Source organism: Crocodylus porosus, unplaced genomic scaffold (genome assembly GCF_001723895.1).
Source record: "Crocodylus porosus isolate Cpor-Errol unplaced genomic scaffold, CroPor_comp1, whole genome shotgun sequence".
NCBI classification, from domain to species: domain Eukaryota; kingdom Metazoa; phylum Chordata; order Crocodylia; family Crocodylidae; genus Crocodylus; species Crocodylus porosus.
The window spans coordinates 23,984,011-24,008,339 of NW_017728906.1; the positions used below are offsets into that span (position 1 = coordinate 23,984,011).

Below are 24,329 nucleotides of genomic sequence, written 5' to 3' on the forward strand. Positions count from 1 at the left end.
TGCTGCCCTGCTGCTGCTCCACACACAGGAGACGCCTCTCCAGGGCAGCAAGGAGCTTGCAGTGGCAAGGAGATCCCCACACAGCCCTGCTGTTCTCTGCAATGCTGGGTTGCACCTGCTGAGCTGCAGAGACCCCAGGGGAGGGCAACAGGGTGGGGAGGCCATTCCCCCACCCCTAGGATGAGCTGCCCACAGACTTGTCCCACCCTATGCTGGGGCCCTGTGGCCACGCAGCCCCGAGCCCCAAGCCCTACGTATTGTCCAGACCTGCCCAGCTCCCTCCTTCTCTCCCTATGGGGGCCTCAATCCCCCTTCCCCCCCACTTACTGGTCACGTGCATATGCATGCAAATGGCACCCCCTGCCTGACTGCCCTTCTCCCACTCCCCCCAGCTCCTTTCAGGCTGGAATTCAGCCAGCCAGCAGTCAGCTCTTTGCAAAACTGAAGAATCTGCAGGTTTCTCCCCTAAAATGAGCAATCCACATTTTCCTCCAGTAAAGGGTAAAATCTGGGATTTTCTCCATTTTTCTGTGGGAAACGGAAAACCTGGGTCCCTGCTGATGATACAGTTTTATGGAGATGTTGCAATCCCTTCACTGAGCAGTGAATCATTTATAGGGCAGCAGTAAAGTGTGTGCACAGAAAAACAGGAGATGGATGACAGGCAGGAATTTGGGAAGGAAAAAAGGTCCAATGCCTAGTCATGTTGTTTTGAGTTAGTTTAGCTAGTCCAGTCAATGTGTATGTGCAATTATTGTGTTAATCTGTAGTATGTACTGTAGTGTGTAGTATGTTAATTATGTGTATCAGTAATTTTTAAAAGATGTAGAATCACAACATCAGAAGCATTTAAAAGCTGTCATTGTGATCTTTTTATGTTAGTAAAGCAGTGAAAGCAGTTTTCAGTAGTCATTATTGGTATGCCAGGAAATTAAGGTTGAAATTAGACTAGAAGTGTTGAGTAGAATTAGACTTGAAGTATTGTTAGCATGGTTAAATGAGAAATAGATCTGGCTGTGAAGCCAATAGGGATAGCAACTTTTTGTCACTGCAAGATTGCATTATGAATGGGTTATATTGCTGTAGAAACATGCCCGAGCTATTCTGACTTATGCAGGAAAGACCAAATTCTGCCACTTATACTCATTGTGAAATACCTTTTCAGTGAGCAATCCTATTAATTGTAGTAGGCTTCCTTGAAAGGAAGGGTATTGATCAAATGGATAGGTGTGTCACCATATTCTTATTTGAGTAAAACTTAATATGCTAGTAGTGAATGTAATATTTTTTTTTGTATATAATACTTATGAAGTGGTAGGATTTAGTAAAAACTGAAGCACTGACATTTTAATTTCTATTTATTTTCATGGGTATTTCCAAAATTATATGTCACCGGAGAGGGGAAGCAGGAGGGTGCTTTGTGAAAATCACCAAGACAAGTTTCTTCAATAATCTACAGCAGTTCCCTATGCAGAGTACTGTCTGATATGTTGAAACATACTTGATACATCATTTTCTTTATCTCTGCTTTTTGACAAATTGAATTAAAACCATGATATTTCAAACGCGCTTTTTTTAAACCTGAATTACAGCTAACATCTTGCACTGTAAAGAGGGAGGGGGAGGGAAAATGGTAAAAATCCACCTTGCTGTTCCTTTTGTTCTGTGGGTGGTCTTTCATGACTTGAATGGTGAACACAGCCCAGTTAGTTTCTTATTTTGCTTTTAGCCCTTATCTCTTCCAGGGTCTTGTAAACTAATTGAATGCTAACGTGTCTGAATTTTATACTTTCCTGAAGTTCTTCAGCTCTGTGTGTGTGTGCGCGTGCGCACGCATACACATTGTTTCTTTTTAATAGGAACATTGCTTTGATGTTGGAAAGCAGGTTTATTTTACCCCCAACATTTACAAGATGCCTTAGCATCCCATTAACTTGCTGCTTTACCAACATCTCATTTACAGATTGCTTTCCATCTTTTTGGAAATGTGACAGTATTGTTGTAAGTACTTTTTTAAAAAAATGTTAAAAATGTCAACTTTTTCAGGATATATTTTTTGTGTCCTCTGAGTTTCATTCTGTTAACCAGTGGGAACACTGAATTGTGACAGTTAGGTTCAGCATAGATTTCTATGCTATGATCTCATGTTAAGTGACGCCCCTTGTGCAACTTTATACCTTGAAAATGGATTATAAAGAGGACAGGTCAGATTTTATGGTCATCACTCATACTGTGAAATCTCTTGCATTCACAATTACAGTATTAGAACTTGGTAGACTGTAATTGTTCAGAACTAGAAAACATCAGTCGAAATAAAAATATATTTTTGTTTGATTTTTCTTAATCTATATTGTTGAAAACATGGGTTAAGTGTTGTCAGTCAACTAGGGAGAATTATGTTTCAAACAACCATACCAGTAAACTACATGTGGTTTAATTTTGGATGTTATCTAATCCAGTATTTATTTAACTGCAGGATGGATGGACTTCTTGGCTTGCATCAGCTATGTTGAAAGTATTTCAAGCTTTCTTAGGAGCACTTTGAAACCTGACACATTTGATTAGTTAACATTAGATATTATTGATCTCTCTGTTTTCATTTTTGTTTAGATTATGTTACATAGTATATTAGGAAAAACTCATAACAAAACAATCTCTTTTCCCTATCCTGCATTGTAGAAACGCTTGCAGGTTTAAGAATTTTAATGTATTGCTTATTTCAGGCAGCATTGTTTTATTTTCTCACTGTCTGCCCATTGTTCATCTAATTTTTTCTTGAATATGATGATTAATAGCTAATTCCAAATGAATTTGAAAGAGTCAATTATTTAAAACTTTAAGTTATAGATGGGTGGCAGCAAAAACTTGTGGGGAGGACTGATCATCTCTAGAAGTTATTTTATATGTAGATTGTATACAAAAGGATTTTTGTCTCTCCATTATGGATAGGGAAAATGAGTCTTTGCAAATATAACATATTTGCAAGCTGAGGTGTAAAATATACAAGCCCACTATAAACTAATACTGCATATTAATGTTCTGTAGCTTTAATATAAGTCCCATTAAGGATTCCATATAAAAAATACAATGTTTAAACTAGACGCAGACTACAAATACATTCTTATTGATGGGGGGCAGGGGGTATAAGAAAAAAAAAAGCTGGGATAAAACAAGCATTTCCTCCTTCTCTTACCTGCCAAGACACGACTTAAAGCCTGGCGAGATGTGAGCCATGGGATACCCCAGGGCTCAGTCCTCGGGCCCTCACTGTTTAACATCTTCATCAGCGACTTGGACGAGGGAGTGGAAAGCACACTGTCCAAGTTTGCTGATGACACTAAGATGTGGGGTGAGGTGGACACAGTTGAAGAGCAAGAGAGGCTGCAAACAGATTTAGACAGACTACAAAAGTGGGCAGATAAGAATAGGATGGGGTTCAATGTAGACAAATGCTGGGTGCTGCACCTTGGGACAAGGAATTCACAGCATACATACAGGCTGGGGAGTTCCCCTCTTGAAAGCACTGAGGTGGAACAGGGTCTTGGAGTCATTATTGACTCCAAGATGAACATGAGCTGCCAATGCCAGACCGCAGCCAGCAAGGCCAGCCATACCTTGCCATACATCCAAAGGTGCATCTCAAGCCAATCCAGAGAGGTGATACTCCCCCTCTGTGCAACCTTGGTCAGGCCGCAGTTGGAGTACTGTGTCCAGTACTGGGTGCCACACTTCAAGAGGGATGCGGCCAGCCTGGAGAGCATTCGGAGGAGGGGTACCTGCTTGGTGAGAGGGCAGCAGGACAGGCCCTACAAGGAGAGACTGAGGGACCTGAACCTGTTCAGCCTCAGCAAAAAGAGGCTGAGGAGAGACCTGGTGGCTGCCTACGAACTTATCAGGGAAGATCAACAGCAAATAGGTAGAGCCCTTTTCTCCTCAGCACCACCTGGGGTGACAAGGAACAATGGTAATAAGCTGGTGGAGGATAGGTTTAGGTTAGAGATCAGAAGGCAAAATTTTACAGTTAAGGTGGCCAAAATCTGGAACCAACTTCCCAGGGAAGTGGTCCTGGCCCCTACCTTGGGCAAATTCAAGAGGAGGTTGGATGATCACCTGTCTGGAGTCTTGTGAACCCAGCATTCATTCCTGCCTTATGTATTGAAGTAGACCTTGGACATGACAGTCAGGACAGGCCCATGATTGTCCATAGGAAGATGTTTTCTCTTCCTAAAAGTTTACAACCTAAAACCTTGATTTGCAAAACTCTCTCCTGTTGAGACCCATGGGGCTACTCTTGTGTGTAAATCTAGCCATGTGTGCAGTCTGTAAATCTAGTTTAGTATGTAAGATAAGGGCCTACCTTAGGTTGTAACTAGTTATAGAGGAGGGTTGGAGGGGATCAAGGTATGATATAAAATGAGTAGTTATGAACAGTTAGAAGTTTGTGCAACTTACCGATTCTGTGGTGTTTTAATTAATATATTGCAAAAAACAGCTATTAATAATTGTGTGCTTAAATGTTGGTTTAAATATTGTCTAGTAAGTATTATCTAGAGGAGAAATGCATTGAACAATGAGGACAAAACAAAATACAGAATAGTTGCATATTCTACGAGTCCTGTCCATATAGTGCAATGAGACCGGGTTCTTCCTGTGTGAAGAAGAAACATCCTGTGTGGTTACATGCGTTATGGTTGCCAGCTGTGCTGTACTTCACTCTTTTTATATTATCGCTCTTGCATTGCAGTAACAGGTGATGGGGTTGGCTCAGTTTGCAAAATGTAATTTTGCTTCTCTTAAATGGACATCTTGATTGCAAGCTCCATGTTTCCCAATCACATTAACCAACTGGCCTAATTGAGTTTTGCCCCCATAAACCTTTTCCTTTGATAGCCCATGGCAGTGGCTGATTAGTGACTCAAACACCTGTCTTAAAACAAACCTTTGTTTATTTGACTCAAATGTATATAGTATACAGTAGAGGCCTGTACATGCAATTCCACCTACCTATGCCTTGGTCTGCTTTTCTTAACCAGCAGCCAGGGTCAGCTGGTCTCAGGGAATTTGTAAGGAAAGACTGTCATTCTTGCAACATCCTATCCATCAGTCTGCATGTGCCTGCATGTTTGTCAGCTCCTTGGCAGCCTCCCATCCTTCCTGAGGCCAGCATCTTTAGGGTTTAGGATCTTAGGCATCAGACTTGGAAAGATTTAAATCTGTCTTCTATCTGATGAATCATAATGTGAACACATTAGGGGGTGAAACTAAGAATAATCATGTAGTCGTAATTCTGGCACTTGCTGACCTTTGAGTGCTTGAATTGACAACCTTTAACGCGTCTTCATTTGCAGGGCCTTTTGGTTTCTTTCTTCTGGAAAAAAAAAAAGAAAGAAACTGAGGAAAGAGGAAAAAAACCCCAAACAGTTTGATCGTGTGCCAAAAGATTGAAACCCACATTGTTAGCTAGGTTTAAACCTGTAAATCTATTGCACAGATATATATATTTAGATATTATTATACAAAAGCATGTTTTACAGTTCTTTCACAGATTTTTGCTGAAATCAGACAGGTGGTGTGATGCAAGGGTCCTGGGGTTCTGTTTTAGGCTTTGAAGGACAGCTGGTGCCGGTGGACACAGAAGTCTAAAATCCAGTGCCCTATCTGCTCCAAACTTCCCTCCTTCCAGTTCTGTCTCCTGTGTCTTGTTCTAGCCCCTAGGCTTAGATAGTCCAAGTCTCACCCTGTATTTTGTCTCCCATCCCCCTCATCCTGTTACACCCATTAGTTCCCAGTGCTGGTCTCCCTCCAGTTCCTCACTCCCCTTTCTCATTTTCCTCCTGTGGTTCTTTTTCGAGTTTTTCTTTCCTCCTTCTATTCACGCTGTCTGGGTAGAGCAGGAGTCTGTTACCTACAGGTGATGGACAGCTCAAGCGTGCAAAGAAGTTTTGTCTAGCCTACACTGTATTTAGTTATAACTTCAGCAGCATGTGGTGGATGGTTGCATGTGCGTTAGGATGTCAGTGGCTGGGGGAACTCGTTGTTGTGAGGGGATTGGATCAGTGGTTTGCTTGGAAGCACATAGCAATTCAGTGGCAAGTGGGAAAGGGCAGTTGACTCAGAAGCAGCAGCCCATTTTTGATGTGAGCTGCAGTAATTTTGGCCTGCTGTGCCTAAAAGCTTATCAACCTCTGGCTTAGAGCCTTCTTGTTGTGCAAGTTCCACTTTCAAGCAGTGCAGTAAAACCAACTAAAATCGGAGCTCTGCTTTGCAGAGCAATGGGGACCCACCGTTTTGGCAGGCTTGCCACAAATTAGCTGCGTACCCTCCCTAAGTGTCACTCTGACCGTCTTCCCCTCCCTATCTGCTACTCTGTCTGCTTTCTTCGCTGTGCTCCCTGCCTAACCTGCAATTTTGCTTTCTGCTCACTGCCCTACCTGCCACTATGCTGTCTGCTCTCTCTCCCCAATCTGCCATGTGCTGCACAAAGAGCCTGCCCATGCCACTTGTGGCACTTGTGCCATAGGATGGCCACTCCTTTAGGGTTCAAGAACACAACAGCAGGTCCTGTCCCAGGCAGCTTTAAAATATGAATAGGTGGGAGAAGGCATATAACATACATGCAGAAAGAACAGTGTAATGGCAGTAACTGAGGGACTATTATTTCTCCACAATTTTTTGAGGGATAGGGATTGGGCTTAATTGAGAGGGAATAAACTAAGAGGAAAGAGAAATGAAAGGAGTGAGTGTACATTGAAAGAAAGAGTGGCAAAGGACACAAGGCAGCTCTTCATCTGGTCCCAGTCAGAAGGTTAAATGCTGGCAAAATTATAGTCCCTGTTTTCAGTTTATAATAAAGTGATAAAAACTTAAGTAATCAATAGTGCTACTGCCTCTGTCTATAGTAAAATATTTTTCTATTTAGTTATAGCATAAATAAGGCAGTAAATAACTGTCTTTGGGCAGTGATCCCACTGCAGTAAGTAACTTTCAGGTTTAATATTGTATTTAAACTTGTACACGGAATAGACTCATTAAGACTACAGCCACATTTGCTACCTTTGCACTTCTCATATACTTACAGAATTTGAAAGCTTTAACCATATAAGGAAATGTTGGCAGTTATGTCTTATACTTAGTGATGAATCTTTACTTAGCTTTGAGAATATGATAGAGTAGAGGCTGACTGGTAGTTTTCACTGTTTGCCAAGACCACGGTGTGCACTAATTATTTTGGGGAACTTCCAATTTATACTTACTTTACTGCCTTCTAAATTTCATGTTATTTTCAGCTATTAAATGTTCTATAAATAGTAGCCTGGTAACACTGCTGTGAGCTATTTATTTAAAACTGTTGATTTAACCCAGGTTTGCTAATGTTCTTAATTTAGTTTAACTTTTAGGTATCAAAACCATTTCCCATCTTGCTTGTTATTCTTAAAACTTTTAGAAGAAAGCACAACAACCTGAAACTGAATGCTGTTAATTTTTAACTTGTTTAGAACACTGAATCATTGAACGAAAACAGGCAGCGACACCTAATAAAGCTGTGGGTTGAATTATTTTCGCCAAAGGTGCAAAGATCTATGGCTAAATTTTCTACAGAATGTGAAAAACCTTAAGCATTTCGGTTCTCCTTCCCTTTCTATTCTCCCTTCCACTTAACCTTTCCTTCTGCATATGTTTTGTTGTGCTGTACTGTTTGCCCTATGAAATAGGAACATATCTGTCCACAGGGGTTTTGTTTTGGAGATAAAAACTCTTTGGATGCTTTTCCTGTAAGTTTAAAAATGACCTGGCTCAAGTCCCAGTTGTTTAAGTTATCCTTCAACCACAATCTCTCTCTCCTTCCCTCTGCCCTTGCCTCCAAACAAATGATGATTTTCAGGAAGTTCTCTTAACTTTGTCAGCACCTCAGATAAGGCTATGGATAGAATTCCTCTGGTCTTTCCCCTGTTAGTAGGAAATAATGTATAGAGCCGTTGTTTCCTATGAACAGTTTTGTTGTTGCTAAGCTCTCCTGCTACCTTTATTCCCCTTGTAATTGCTTTCTCGACTTCCTGCAGGAGGGTGCTAGCACATTTTCAGCAATCAGTTCCCTTCAAATTTAAACTTCTGCCCTTAATGCAACTCAAGAATGATTTGCAATCCTTTTGGTTTAAAACTGGTTAATTGCTCCATAGTGCCTCAAAATGGTTGCTTGTGTGATCTTTTCTAAGGGATTATGCTAATACTGATTATACCTATTATAGTAGTACCTGCAATAGAAACCCATTGTGCAAGATATTGTATAAATGTGCAGGAACAGACAGTCCCCATCCCACAGTATTTAAAGTATAAATAGATGGGGGAAAATATATAACACAGAAGTAGAGTGAACAGACAAACAGCATGCTATTTTCATTCAATGTAGGGGGCTAGTTAAGAGGGTAAAGGGAAATGGGAAGAGAAGTGAAGAGAAAGATGATGTTAAAAGGAAGGGCTGGTGAGGGAGCAGACCTGTAAAAGAAAAAAACAAAAACAAAAAAAGGAAGCTGAAATGAAGAAAATGATGTAATGAGACATTTGAAGCAAGCAACCAGTTGGAAAGATTCTGTGAGTAAAGTTGCCTATACTTCACCCCACTGGATGCTTGGTTAAAACTGTTTCAATTTGGAACTTGATTATAGTCTTGGCTCGGCCAATCCCATTTTCCTCCCCCTCAACTTGGGGTGCCTGCAAATCCAGGTATTACCTGTAATACTTTTGAGCTTCCACTTTGTAATTCATTAAAAGCTTTCCTTTTCAGTGGTCTGGTCATGCTTGGTCCTTTATGCCAGGTTTTGTTTTGATTTGTTTATCTAGATAACTTTATTTTCCCTTTATTTTAACATGTCCTCCCTTGCTTGTAAAATGGAATGTTTGGAAAACCAGGTGGACAGGGGGTGCCTTGCCATGGTAGTGTGGCCAGTGTGGGGCCCTCAAGAGTAGGGCAGGGAGCCCTGAGCTCTCAGTGGGCTGCCTGTATGTCCTCCCACCCCATGCACAAATTCGGAGGGGCACGTGCCCCACCATGCCCTCTGTCCCCTGAATGAGCAGTCCCTGGCTCTGCCACTCCATGCCCTGGTCCCATGCACTGCTCTGGCTGAGCAGTGCCTTCAGTCCTTGTTCCACTCCCTCCCTTACTGTGGGGGCTTTGATCTGCCAGCCTGCAAGGGGAAACCCACTGTTTCCCCATGGATCCCTGTGTGACACTGTGAATCCGGGACAAATGCTGTACCTGGACTGGATGTTCTCATTCCTGGACTGTTTCACCCAATTAGAAATGGGTGGTCAACCTATGCTCACCTCAGCTTGTCCCCACTTTCTTCCCTGCTCTGTGCATTTTTCTGTATACCCTCTGCAACACCCAAGCTGCCTACTGCTTTCCTAGCCCTCTCTATTCTGTATTGAGGGCTGCTTTTATGACCTATAGCAGTCATCTTACCCTCATTGTGTGGATCCCATAGGCAGCAGCAGTGGTCAATGAGCGGCTTATAGCAGGCAGACTGTATGGGGCAGGGGGGGAGGAGGCCTAAGAGTTCCCATAAGGAAATACTGGCAATGGACACAAGCAGGGGGAGGTGACCTGGGGGCACCCCCTATAAGTTAGCACTTGGGGCTTGTAACCCTCTTGCTCCCTCTACTTACTCCAGTGCAACCTTCTTTTAGGCTGGGCTGCAGTGGAGGCCTCTCCTACAGCAGCTGCTTCCTGGTCCATCCCTGAATGGTCCTTTCAGAAACAGAGGAGCTAGAGCAGTTGCACATGTTGGGGGAAGCAGCAGCACTCCTGAAATGGTCTTGTGGCATCCTGATTGAGATCATTGGTAGACAAGCTCACCCTCCATGAGGGCAGAATTAAGGTTACAGAAGCATGAATCTGAGAGTTCTCAATCTTGCTTGCTTGACTTTGCAACCTAATGCGTCTTCTCTTTTGTGTGTTAAAAAATACTTTGTTTCTAAAATCATAAAGTTTCTCCATCGTTTGTGTTCCCTCCTTTTTATTTTTGTATAGTATCTCTTGATAAACTGCAATCCTTAACTGATCAGTCTTCAGTTTAAGCCAATAAACCATTTCAACAGAGGGTTTAGTGAAGTAGGTTTTCATTGCAAACCACTTAACCTTTTATAGGTAGTTTGGTTTACCACATACGGATGGCTGTGTCTCTGTCTGATGAGGAACAGCATGTTTCATACGGTTTCTTTTTCTCTTCTCTTCTTTTCTGTTTCTGTTTCTGTTTTGTTTCTTTTCTTAACCTCAGTGCTTTGGTTTAGGCCCAAAGTAGAGATCAAATTAAAAAGAAATGAACAAACAAAACCAACCCCTCCCCAGCAAACTTCCTGAAAAAGCAAACAAACAACGCCTCCCCCCGCTACACACACACAATACGCAACTTCCTAGTTCATATTTTTTGAAAGAATATGCTTCTGTGTAGATAGGTCTTGCATATGATTACCACTCCCCACCCCTCACTTGCAATTACTGTAGCTGCTTCTGGAATGGATGTGTTCACCTAAATGGTATTATTCTCTTTTTGCTAGGAAAATGCTAGTGAAACTAATTGGATTACCTGCAGTCAGCAACCTCAAGCAATATATCAAAATAACCGGGACCAAACAAGGCCTAATCTTGTTCTTTACTTTCTTAAAGAGAAAATAGTTGATTTTTCTTAAACCATCTAGCTCACTTTTAGGTGCTGTACAGAACAAAAGAGGACAATAGTCTCTTTCCTAGTGAACTAAGGACATATGAACTGGATGGCTCTGAGGAAATGCATTAAAATGTTGATTGCAGTAAAAATAATATATGACTCAAACTCATAAAACATCTTGCTTATTAATATAATCTAGCTACCATTGTATCATTGAACAATGTTCCAGACATCCATGATCACTTTCTCTTTTTTGTGAAGTTGCTTTATTAGTACTACTTGAAAAGTACCTTCTTTTTTTCAGTTTCCTTCCAGTTAAACCCTCTTACATTCTTACATTTGTCTCTGGTTAGTTTTTAGGCTTTTTTTTTTTTTTTTTTTAAAGCCATCTGACTCTTAAATTTTAATGTTAATTTACTGAATAGACAGCTTGTCATTTTGCACTGCTGACACATTTTCATCATTGTACACATCTCCATCATGGTGCCATCACCATAGTTAACCCAATTCACGGCAGAAAAATAATGCAAACCAGTGCAAGTCAAGAAAGAGGAACAGCTGCACTTGGAAAAGGAAACCTGAATGTGACCCCACCAATGAGTCTGCCAGCATTTAACGATATGCCCGTTTCATTCCACATAACTGCCAACACACAAAGGCTATGTTAATTACGAGGCTTTAATTGCAACCTTGGATATCTGATATCATGTTTTCAGTATTTGTTACCTTGGTGAGATACTCACTCTTGTTATTTCCTCATTTTGCAGAATTTGTTGATTCATAGGGGATGTATCATCTCCTTTTTGTTGCATGGACAATCTTTAATCAAATCATACAATGTTATAATTTATTACTGATTAGGTAAAGATGCATCTTATGATACAGAAACCTTCCTTGTTTAACCCTGAACATCTCTTGCTCTCCGATTCTGAGAGAAAATGACTAAGTAATTAATTCCTTCAATTCTTAACCTTTACAAGCTCAGTTCAGGGATGCCATTATGAAGGATGTATAAAATGGCCTGAATTACCTGGTTATTTAGTTCCTCAATTACCTGGTAGTATGGGAAATGATAGGCTAGTAAACTATTTTCAGTATTTTCTGCATAGATATATTTTTGCCTTGTTTCTTTTGAGATAGAAATGAGAAAAAAGCTGACAGTTGAATATTTTCGAGCAGTAGAAGTAGTTATGCATGTGCCATTGAAGCAGCTGATTTTAGTACTGTGTGTTGACAATCTGTGGACCTAGAAATTGAAAGAATCCCTTAAGAGAATGTCTGTCTGAAACTATAATGATAAAGCCTGATTGATCGTCCTGTGTCTAGAAGCAAAAGTTAGGGATGCTCTTACCCTGAAAGACTTATTAATGTCATTACATTTCTTATAATTTTAGCATTATAGTGGCAGCTGTCACTAAACAATAGCAAAACGATTTGCTAATGTTTCTTTCATCTGGCTTGCTTTTTTGGTTTTAATGTGTTCATTGTTTGCACACATTAACAATTTAATACAATATTGCATGGTATTTGTTAACTCTCTGAGTACAAAGGATAAGGATGTTCAATGTTAAGACAGACTTCATTGTCTGTTTATAGTAATAGTTATAAAGTTGTTATTTTTAGTTTAGTAGCCTTTTATATGTCCAAATTGGAAATCAGAAGCCCACATACAAAGAGAAGTTTTAATATTTTTATAGCTTTATTTTATTCCTTAAACAGATTTTTTTTTTACTTCCTTGTGATATGCTGGAAGTTGCCCCTGTGGGTATGAGCAACCATTTCAATTGTTTTAGAAGGGAAGAGGGAGCTGCTGTTCAGAAGTATGCAGCAGCTGTTACAATCTGTTACATATCTGTGATATCCTGTAGCAATGCAAGTTACCACGTTTCCCCAACTTTGACCCTGAATGAAGCTGAGTTAAAGCAAAAGCAGTTTTACTAAATTTGTATCACTACAGAATCATGCATCTTAACAGCTTGTTTTCTGTATCCTTTGGTATCACTGTGATTGTTGCATCTGTTTGTACCCTATTTTTTCCCTGTCATCCCTGAGCTGAGCCAGATGATCCCAGAATTTCTTTCGGTACTAATTGTTTCATATTACTCAATTTTGCTCTTGGATGTTTTTTGCACTCCCTTCAACCTTCCTGTCAACCTCTTGCTAGTTTCTATATAATGAAAGGCACAGGGATAGAGGTCTTGTCTTTCGTCCATTCATATTCTTCCTTGTGCCCAGAGCTAGAAACCCTCTTTTGCTGACTTATTGCCCTTTCTACTTCTTCTCAGGTGATTGGAACTTAGCTATTGGCTTAAAAATTAGATTGTTGCTCTTTGACTCTGCCTATGTACACACACATATATGAAAAAAAGAATAATAGATGGATAAGGTTTTTGTAATAAATGGGATTTTCAGTATTTTTGGTCATGGTTCAGAGATGTTTGAGTAACAAGAATGCTTCTTATTCACCTTTATAAGCAGACAAGTTTCTTTGGGTAAATGTGATATCTTTTATTACACCAGCTAAATAATTGTTCTTTGCTAGCTTTCGGGTACAAACACCCTTCTTCAAGCTTCCGTTCCACCCAGGAGAGCACTCAAAGCAACAACAAACTTTCCCTGTGGCTGAGGAAGGGTGCTTGCACCTGAAAGCTTGTGAAGAACAATGTTTCCAACTATTTAATTTGTTTAATAAGATATCACATTTACCCAAGGAACCTTGTCTGCCTACATCCTTAAACCGACAAGGCTACAACGAACAACTCTTAGTCAGCTTTAAATTCCCAAAAGAGGGATGGATGCTTTTACATGATTGTCACCGCACTGAGAATTCAGTTAATTTTATCTGGAATATTGGCCTCCACCTCAAACATGCAGATTTTTAATAGTAAATACTTCATTCTGATGACTAAGCCTGTGTGTAACAATGGATGCATATACTTTCTTATTTGTGGCACCATAAGTCAGTTTATTTTAAATATTTTGGTTTGTAGGGGTGCCTGTCATATATGAATATATTTTTTTTGGATGGAGTTTAATTTATTCTCCTTCAGTACAACTTTGAGGCTTAACTCTCCTTTCCAGGTTTCTTTCATGATGGAAACTTCTTTCTGATGTAAAATATATGGTGATAAAGATGACTCATGTCTATTTTGTTTTATTAGAGATAAAGGTATGCAAGAGATTCAGAGAGTAAAAATTTCACATAATATGTAAATTTGCAGAATTCCTAGGTTTAGGGTAGGAATCCCTATTTCATACAGACAAAGAAAATTAATGATGATATTAGATTTTTCAGAATCATCTTGATAGTCATTATTTTGTGACATCCAACCTTAACAGTGATGCTCAAATGTATCTTTAAACTGAATTGCTTTCTGTGCTTGATAACTTGTGGTTCCAGTTTTGCTCATTTTTAGGTAGTCACGTTATATAAAATAGGAATGAGAGAGAGGGGAGAATTTGAACTTATCTCTAGCAGTGCAGGTATGAATCACTTACCTTCCAGGAAGAAGTGGGGCTTTTATAGTACTTTTTTCTAATGTCTTACTGATCTACTGTACTGAGAGACATGCATCTTCAAATTCATTTTTGCTCTGTGCTTACCCATTGCTGATGTACATTTTCACATTGCTTAAGAAATAGTTTTATATTTATTCATCCTCCTTTCCTATTGATAGCTACATGTATCTTGGTAAGGAATTCACCAGAAAGTTAGGACTAGGGGGGGATTTAGTAATTTCAGGTTTCATTGCTCAGTCTCATGTTATCTGGTGACCGGGAATATTCGTATAGGGTAAGGATATCTGGCTCTAATCATCCTTGCTAGCAGGATGGGATGAGGCTGGCCCATAGGCTGGATCAAGCCCACAGATCCTCACCCCCTTTTTTTTCCCTCCAGCATACCTGCCCTGGTGGCCACCCCAGCCAGTCTGAGACTCGTGCTGTTTATGTTGGGAGAGAGAGGGAGGGGATCCATGGCCCTGATCCAGTCCATAGTCCAGTCCTGCACCATGGCCATGTGCTGTGCTCCCTGTGGGTCTGATCAGACCCAGGAGGAGCACCAGTGGCTGGATGGTGGAGATTATGGGCTGGATCTGGCCCTTGAGCCATATTTGATATCATTGATACAAGGTGTATTTATTCCTGAGCACTTGATTCATTTTGACTAAATGAACCAAGTGGTCAGTAATGAATATACCTTGTATCTGTTAGTGTTGTTATTCTCATGTTAGAGACGGGAAGGTGAGTCATAGGAGAGAACTCTTTTGGTTCTCCCACCATCCCTGCGCCTCTTACAAACACTTTGGGGGTGGAAAAAAGCTCACCTAAAGATCAGAACATCCCTGCCTTTCAACTAAGGTTAAAACAGGTGTTGATATGCGTTTACCCAAAGAAGAAGATCTCTGACAAATCCGTGGGGTACCACAATTGTTTTTCCTAATATTTCTAAGGCAGGGATGGGCAAAATGCAGCCTGGGGAGCCGGATGCGACCTGACAGGCCCCTCTATCTGGCCTGCAGGGCCCCTAAAAAAAATTTAGAAAATGAATATTTGTCTGCCCTGTGCTGCCTGTCATGTGGGCCTCGATGGCTTGCCAAAACTCAGTAAGCAGCCCTCTGCCCAAAATAATTGCCCGCCCCTGTTCTAAGGTTAAGTAATCATAAGCAAAAAAATGCCTTTCAGACCCCTTCATAAGTTTAAAAACAAAAAACCCCAAAAGCTTTGCAGGACACCCATCTTTTCTCTTTCTAACAAGTATGATTACATATACCAGGTATGCTTTGTACAGATTTACAAATTAAGTATTAACATTTTTAACTTAGGTGCCATTCTAGAAGTTCAAGCTGAATGATGCACAGCTGTGTGAGAGAAGATGTAATGGCATGCAGTTGATGGACTTTTCATCAAATAAATTATAGCAATGTCATGCGTACAAAAAAAAGCTGATGATATTTAAGGTGCAAAGAGTAGCCTCCCTCCGTGACTAATTCATCTACTGTCATACTGTCCAGCAACTGAGCTAGCCAAATAGATGTACACATACACACATTACAGAAAACTGTACACAAGTAAATTAATTTAAATTAAATTCACAGTTTTGTCAGTATAATCAAGTGTCTGGTTCTGAATTATGAACATACAATCTACTAAGCTGAGCCTTTTCTTTTACTTCAGGCCTAAAGGAGAAAATCATGTTTAAAAACTGGTTTTATACACTTTGTTCTATGTTTCTTTTAGAACAGATTTTTCTCGAAGTTCTTCATGCAGGTTATTAAGAAATATTTAATTTGGTGATTTCTAGATGTGTAGTTTCAATTATGGCTCATTTTTACATGATTAAATGTGGCCTTTTTGTGAAGTAGTAACAATTGTACATTGCTATTTGTGTAGGTCTGTTAAAATCCAGTAAGTGAAGCTGTTCAGTCAGTAAGGTACTTATTGCCGCATATATGGTCAAACTAGCAAGGTACCAACTTTACTGCAATTAGTGAGTTGATGATATTGTTGAGTTAAATTTTCTGCTGAGGCGTGGAGGAGGACAAGCAAGCAGAATCTGCTCCAGTTTATATAAACAGGCAATCTGGCTTAGTTTGTCCCCAGGGCAGGGCAGGCCAGGGCATTTAAGACCCTATTTATTCCAAAGACTAAGAAACATTTTCCCCATATTTTGCTTATACCTTTAAAGAGCAAGCCATCAAAATCTGTTAATGGAACATACAGCATTCAATCTTGGTTGTTTCCAAAACAAGTAGTATCCACTGTCAATATTTACCTATTTGGCTTGAGCAATAAATATCCATGCCAAATGAGATCATGCAATCAGGCCAGGACAATTTATATGTTCTTGTGAACCATATATTATAATGTATAATAAACATGGGCTCTAAAAGAATTAAAACAGGATCAAGTTGGACAACTGATCTTTCATAACATAGAGCAGAGAGTAAATCCACATCGAAATCTGAAAGATGTGTGTCCTTCCTTTCTTCAAGTCATATTCTTAATGGGATTTTATAGTTGGCATCTCAAAATATGGGTTAAATCATTCATGTTTGATTTATACTAGCCTGTTACACTCTTGATTAAGTTTCTCATCTCTTTCCTGCTACTCGACAAAGCAGCAAGAAACAGTTCTTCTCTAGTATTAGATATTTAGCGACAGGGACTCAAAAACAGTGTAAAATAAGATCTGCATTCTTCACAGAATTATGTTAGTGTCTCAAATTTCTGTAAATACTTAAAAGCATATGCAGTAAAACAACCAGGAGGTTTAACTATTTACAACTAAACAACTTCTGTTTTCTTTCTTGGACAACCAGCGTTTTTTAAAACTAACTTCAATTGAAATTTCAGATACCGAAAGCAAGTTATATCATACATATCATACCGAGTTCCTAATATTATTTATCTTTACGTGTTGTGCATGCGCACATGTGTGGGTGTCTGTGTGTGATGCAAAAAGCAAGGGTTTTTCTAGGTGATACATTTTATTGAACAAACTGCAGGATAGAGAAAAATTTACACAAGGTGTTGGGTATAAGGGTATCCTTTTTCAGGTCTGAGAAATGACTTCATTTTGACAGTAAATGTTGTCATCAAAAGCAAACACATCAGCAAAGATCTTTGCTAAAGCATACTGGCAGCACTTTTCTGCAGAAGCATTTACATATTTCTTTTTTTTTTTTCCCCAGTCATTGTTTAACCTCCTGGAGTTTCGAAGACTAGTTTTGAATTACAGTCCACCTGCAAATGCTCAAGATTTACCTCGAAACCAAAAGGTAAAATTAGAAAAATATACTTCTAATGATTACCATGGCATTTCTGTTTCAGCTCAGTTTCACAGTATGTGTCTAATATCAAATTGTTAACATTTCATAGGCACCAAGTTAAACACTTTGAGCTTAGCTGTAAGGGAATATTTTTCTGGGGCATTATGCTTTCATGATATCGGATGAAGTCTGGAGATCTAGATTTTGTTTTCAGTCTGTATTTGTAGCTGCAAGGTTTTGCTGGTGTAGCTGTTTTGTAATCAATTATGAAAACACATCTTGTGTTGGTGTTGCATATACTAAATATATCCATTTATCTCCTTAGTTTATTCTGACTCACTGGTGTCAAAGGTATGACCTATAGGCTGGATTTTGCTGTCAGAACCATATCCTCTGGCTTGCAGCATTGCTTGCCACATCCATCCAGCACATACTGGCTTGGGTCAGTGTGCAGAGCCCATCTGGTGCAGGCTGCACACAGCACAGGGCCAGGCAGGGGCATGTGCTACATATGGCACCTGTGCTGGCTGCGCCACGCATGTTGGATCATGGGGCTGGTCCTGGTCAGGTCCACAGTTCATGCCAGATCTAGCTGGGTCCAGTGCGCAGGTTCCACATGTAGGCTGCACCTGAGACTGGCCCCACCCACGGTATGCCACGCATGGGACCGCTGTGGTCTGAATATGGTATGTAGAGCTGGTGTATGCATTGCAAGCAGCACACATGGCTAGTCCAAGCAGTTCACTACATGGATCTGGCGTATAGGGCCAATCTGTGGGTCTAATCGAGCCAGTAGAGTAGCTCTGTGCCCCTCACCTGGCTTCTGGAATGGGATGATTTTGACACCCCTGTTCTAACACCTCTCCCCTTCTCTCTCCCATCCCATCCTAATATGAAGTGAGTTACCCCAGTTCTGAAGGCTTACCATAATTAGTTACAAGTTAGACCTCATCTCACCCTGGCCAGCTCTGTTTTGCCAGCAAAATGAGTAGTGTAGTAGGTCTAGCCACAAGTGTGATTTCCCCCCCCACCCCCGGTGTTAAATTACCTGCCATTCTGGATTAGAAATTTAGTGCTGATAGTTAACTCATCCTTTCCCAACAGATTTGTGAAGGACTTGGATAAACACTGGCCTTTTTTGTTGACAGTACTAGAACTGGGCTTGGAGATGAATTCTAGGTTCTGCTTAAGACTTCTTGTGTCATTTTGGGTGAATCAGTCCCTCTGACTCAGTCCCCCATATGACAGAATAGGCATAATAATAGTTTCCTCCCTCCTGGATGTTAGAGGAAATGCATAATTACCTGACTTACTCAATTGTATAGTGTTGAAAGATAGGGAAGGCAACAGTGCAAGCATGGTTATGCTAATGACCTGCTGTTTAGAGTCTGAGGAACACCTGTGGTCACTTCATATGTCAAACTCGTACACTTGTTCCCTGGTTCAGGAGGAAGAAGATAGCAGAAAGTAATGCATTTGGGTGAAGATAAAAGGTGAAGGATGTGGCACCAATATAATGGATGAAAGAATGATTTGGATGGATAATGACGAAATGGATAAAGATGAAAGTAGGAGTCACACCTGGCAATAGAGGTTAAAGACAAGAAGAAGAATGTCTCTAAATACATTAGTGAGAAAAAAAGACAAAGGAAGCTGCAGATCTACTGTTAAACAACTAGGGGTATATCTAAACAGAAAATGCAAGTAAGGCAGAATTACTAACAGCTAGTTTGCATCATTCTTTGCTGTAGAATTAAGCTCCATCCAGATGTTTAATAATGGTTACTTGGATAAAGAAGGCAGCAAGCTGAAGGATGAAATAACAGGACAGACAGTTGGAGAGTTGTTGAATATATTTAAGTCATCAGGGCCTGTGAACTGCATCCAAGGCTACTGAAGGGACAGGAAAAAGAGATGTTGGAGCCTTTGACAATGATATTCATCAAGTTGTGAGAGGTGGACATGGTACCAGAGGACTGGAAAAGGGCCATGGATGTGCCCTTCTTTAAAAGAGGCAAAAAGGGGAACACAAGAAACTGCAGATGGTTTAACCTCACCTTAGTACCTGGGAAGGAACTGGAGCATATCATAAAGAAGTTAATTTGCAAGCATCTGGTGGAGGGGGCATGGCCCACTTCCTGGGATCTTCTGACTGTATTAACAGCCTTTACATCAGGAAGACATTGGCTACTGTGGTTCCCCCTGCTTTACCTGTGGCAGGTTAGAGCATTATGTCTTGGGTTGTATCATGGTAGACTGGTTTTGCTAAGAGGTTAGACCATAGATTTGCATAGTATGGCTTGGATAGGGGTGATCGTGCCCAAGGCAGGGGATTGGAGTAAATGACCTATGGGGGTCCCTTCTAGCTTTATTTCTCTGTGATTCTATGAAAGGCTGATCATAAGCAGCCAGCATGGATTTACTAAAAACCAAATTGTGTCAAACAAACTTGATCTCCTTTTTTGACAAAGTAACTACTTGGGTAGATGAAGGAAATGTTGTGGATATAGTGTTGCTGGACTTTAGCAAAGCTTTTGACAAGGTCCCACGTGACTTTCTCATAAACAGATTGGAGAAATGTGGGCTGGACAGAACTATTATAAGGTGAATAGACAACTGGCTTACTAGCTGCAAGCTAAGGGTAGTTATAAATGGATACATATCAGAATAGCAGGAGGTTTTGAGTGGAGTTCTAAAGGGGTCTGTACTGTGTACTTTATTGATCTATAAACAAATGCAATTAATTAAACGTAAATAATTAAATTTATATTGTTTATTAATAGATGTATTTACTACTAATTTGGATGCATAGAAAGCTTCTTGAGCATGTTTGCAGATGACATGAAACTGGGAAGGACTGTGATCACATTGGAGGACAGGTGTGGAATTTGGAAGGATCTTGGAAGTTTGGAAATCTGGACTGGAGCTAGCAGCATGAATTACAATACTAACCAATGCAAGGTGCTACGCTTCAGGAAGAATAATCATAAATACAAAATGGGTGACACTTGACTGGATGGCAGCCCCTCAAAGAAGGATCTGGGAGTCTTAATAGATCAGATTCAGTACGGGTCTGCAGTGTGATGTAGTGTCAAAAAAGGTGAATGCTGTTTTGGGATGCATCAATAGAAGCATTAGGTGCAAAAGACAGGATGGCCATAATTTGATAATTCTGGCCTATGCAAACAACCTGGTCCTCACTGCTGATGAGCCCAGTGATCTCCAGAGGATGCTAAGTTCTGTGGTAGCTGGGTGGATAGGGCTTGATTTCTTCAATGCCTCCAAAATGTCTCTCTCTGCATATCGACTGCAGGGAAAGAAACGCAGTCCTGGCTGCTACTGGCAAGACACAGGGTGAGCCCATGAGGCATCTGAAGGAGAGTGAGGCCTACTTCCATGGGGGCATGCCACTAGTCCCCTGGTGAGACAGACTCTGGAAGAGATTATCCCTGGGATTGTGCAGAGCGCCCACAAACTCGACTCCTCCCTGCTGGCCTCCTGGAAGAAGATTTATATTATAAACACTTCTGTTTCTCATATATTATTGTTCTTGAGAAGACACCAGTCCCTAAGACAACTCTCAAGAAAGGAGATGGTGAAATCATGCAGTTCCTAAAGAAGTGGGTGAATATGCTATTATGGGCCAGGATGAGATCCTGCTTATCCCCTATTTGCAGAGGGTTACCAGTGTCCTTCATATATAGGAGACCTCTATAACACTGCAGTAGTCACCTATGCTTTCTGCCTACTGACCTGCCTCGATATGGTACACAACATTGCTGCTGGTGCCCTGAAAGAGACACCAAAAGGAAGATTACTAGGCCACCATCCAGCAAGGACCAGGCCATGTGGCCTCCAACAACTAGCTCAGGAAAGTTTAGATGAGGTGGCAGGGACTTCGTAGGCTCAGCTCCACAGTAAGGCCTTGCCATGTGGTGCCTTGGGAAGTGCATCAGCTCTGTGTCAGTGCTCCAAGAAATGGTGTGAGGAGCGGTAGGTGCTGGAGGTCTTGGTAATCCCAGCTCCAACTGACAACCAGATCACTATTGTTCCTTGAGAGGTTCCTGAAGGATCCTATGCTGCCTAAGTACTTCTATGACATGAAGTTGAAATCTGACCAGGACAGGGTCTTTGAGGTCACCTCAAAGTGGCCACACCAGCAACCACTTCATGCTTTATGGGAACTTCATGTGCTTTGTAGAGTGGTGCATCATCCAATGAGCCTGTCTCAAATGCCTGTTGGCGTCATCTGATACATCTGACAAGATAAGAGGTGTCAAAGGTGTGGCTACAATGGTGAGACCCTGCTCCATATCTTGCGCAGCTGCAAGCTCTGTGCAAGAGTGTGGCAGCAGCATCACAACACTACTGGATCATTCGGTAAAGGCCATCTAAGCATCAGTAGCCATGAACCACAGTGTTGCAGGCTGTAATAAACAGAATGGGGTGCACAAACAGTAGGCCTGTGCAACGCGGAAAGTGTTCAGTTTGGATTTGGATTCGGTGATTTGGAGGGACGTTATTCGATTCAGTGACTTGAATCACTATCCAGATTCAATTTGGCCAAATTTGAATTCAAAGATATTCTATGCCAAATCTTATTCGGCCATAGACTATACAGGCAGGCAGTGCTGGCAGCCATGGGAGAAGCCGCAGGGGCTGCGGGGGGATGATTGGGGAGCTGGGGGATCGAACTGGGAGCTAGAGGGAGACCCCTGTTCCCCCCAGTCCCCAGTTATTCCCTTAGCTCCCAGTTCCATTTCCCAACTCCCCAATTATTCCCCTCAGCCCTTGTGGCTTCTCCCAGGGCTGCCAGCACTGCCCACTTCGCCCTGGTCGGGGGGCAAGGGGGGCAGCTGGGGAAGCAGCTGGAAGAATCATGGCTTCTCCCGGGGCTGCTGGGGCTCATCCAGCTGCTCCCTCCAGCACTGCCTAGTGCCTGCCTATACAGTCTATGGCTGAATCTCTCCAAATTGCTCTCAATCAATTTGGAGGCTTTCAATTCAGTTTAGAGAGATTAATGGGTCTCCTGATTCAATTTGGATTCAGAAATTTGGCTGCCAAATTAGGCCGAATCACCTCCAGATTTAATCGGCTACTGAAACTTTGCATAGCCCTACCAAACAGAGTTCTTAGAAGTCAAAATATCTTTTTATTATGGCTCTGAAGATTGCTTTTGTTAGAACAGGGACCTGATTCCCAACTAGGCTATTTAGACACTACCGTGATTCAAACTTAAAACTTTATTAGAAAATGTTAAAAATGCTGGCTATTTACATGGTTGTGTAGAGATGGAAGAGAATACAGGACCTTGTACATGGCAGCTACATAGGTTCATAGATGGTATATACTGACATGATCTAAAACATGCTGTTTGCCACGCAGCTTATATTAGCCTTGGGGTGCAGCTGAAGGATGCAAGACTGTCCATTCACATATACCCTGATCAGTCAGAAGTAGGAACGGGATCTAGAATATTCTGAGTTCAGTATATTCCAAAATAAAATTTAAGAAAGCTGAGTATTGATATGGATGCATATTAATAGAAAAATGCTTTTAAATCTGAAATCTTGATCAGTAAAGTAGTTTACAAAACTAAGATAAAATACAATTTAACAATTTACTGCTGTAAAATAGCATATGGAACATAATAGCATAATGAATTAGGAAAATGCAAATAGAAATCTGATTTGAACGTAAAAAGTCATAAACCCCTCCCCAAAGATTTAAACTTTGGAAAAAGAGCTTTGGGTGTAGTGCAGCCATTATCTTCCATTACTTTTGATTCTGCAAATGTTGCCCACACCTGGGAATGCTGGAAGAACAGGTAACAGATATGTGGTGATCTGACTCTGAAAGCTAGCATGCAAAGTACAGTAGAAATTATTATTCCTTTTTTAAATATAATGTATAGCATAAGTTTTACCCAAAACATTCTCACATGTACCAAGCATCTTTCCATAGAACTGCCTAAGCAAGTTTGCTCTTTATTTGACTGTAGTGTGCAGTTATTGTCAGCAGGTAATTTATGTTTGACTAGTACCCCAACATCTGTATAGGATCTGGATGCCATTATGCTTACTGCAAATACAAATCTTGTATCTCCCTCAGACTCATGACCATTTATCAGCAACCCCTGCTGAAGTAAGAAAGGTGTGGCTGATATTGTATAGCACCTGTAATGCTATGGTTAAATCGGAGGTGTCCGTCCATACATTTCCATTTACTGTACTTTTCTTTTAGATTTTTATAGGTTAAAAATATTGCTGGCCCACTTCTACAATTTTTTATTTATCACTTTAGTGTTGGAGAACTGGAAAATCCCGCACAAGTATTTTAACTAAGCCTGTCTACATGTAAGAAGAGCAGGCTGTTTCATGTTGCTCCTAGTTTATCAAGGCCAAGGGTGATGATGGGCACAAGCCTTGGAAACTTAGTCCTTTGAATTTTTTACTGTCATAAGTACAACTCCAGGAGGTCCTCCCCTTGCAAACACCAGCCCTTGACAAATAACCATCTAAATTTGGCTTTATAAAACCTAATTTTCAGGAATCCAAGTTTGACTGCAGTCTTTTGAGAACTTTATACCAATATCTGTATTGTAGCTTGACCCAAACAAAATGCTTGTGGCACAACATGAGCAATACCTAAATGAATATTGCATATCATGGTGGTACACAAAATGTAGGGTATAAATAGCTATTGCCCTTGTGCTGCTATAACAATTTTTATGTCGGTAGAGAGGGAAATCAAACATGTCTGTACCATTTGCCATGCCATAAGTGTCCTAATTTATGTCGCCAACTAAAGGGTAGTAATAGTTTCTGCTATTTTATTGCAGCAGATGTCTGTTAGCTTTATAGTGTGAGAGTATGGACAGCCCAGAGCTGCCCAC

General features: G+C 40.8%; 1 protein-coding gene across 1 annotated transcript in view; it reads left to right on the forward strand.

Moving 5' to 3' along the window:
• The window catches only part of USP25 (ubiquitin specific peptidase 25), a 157,320-nt gene that overhangs the window by 63,859 nt on the left and 69,132 nt on the right, over positions 1 to 24,329 (forward strand). The window contains exon 8 of the mRNA XM_019557104.1: positions 17,357 to 17,443. Coding sequence (XP_019412649.1) covers positions 17,357 to 17,443 — 87 coding nt within the window. The remainder of the gene's footprint in view (positions 1 to 17,356; positions 17,444 to 24,329) is intronic.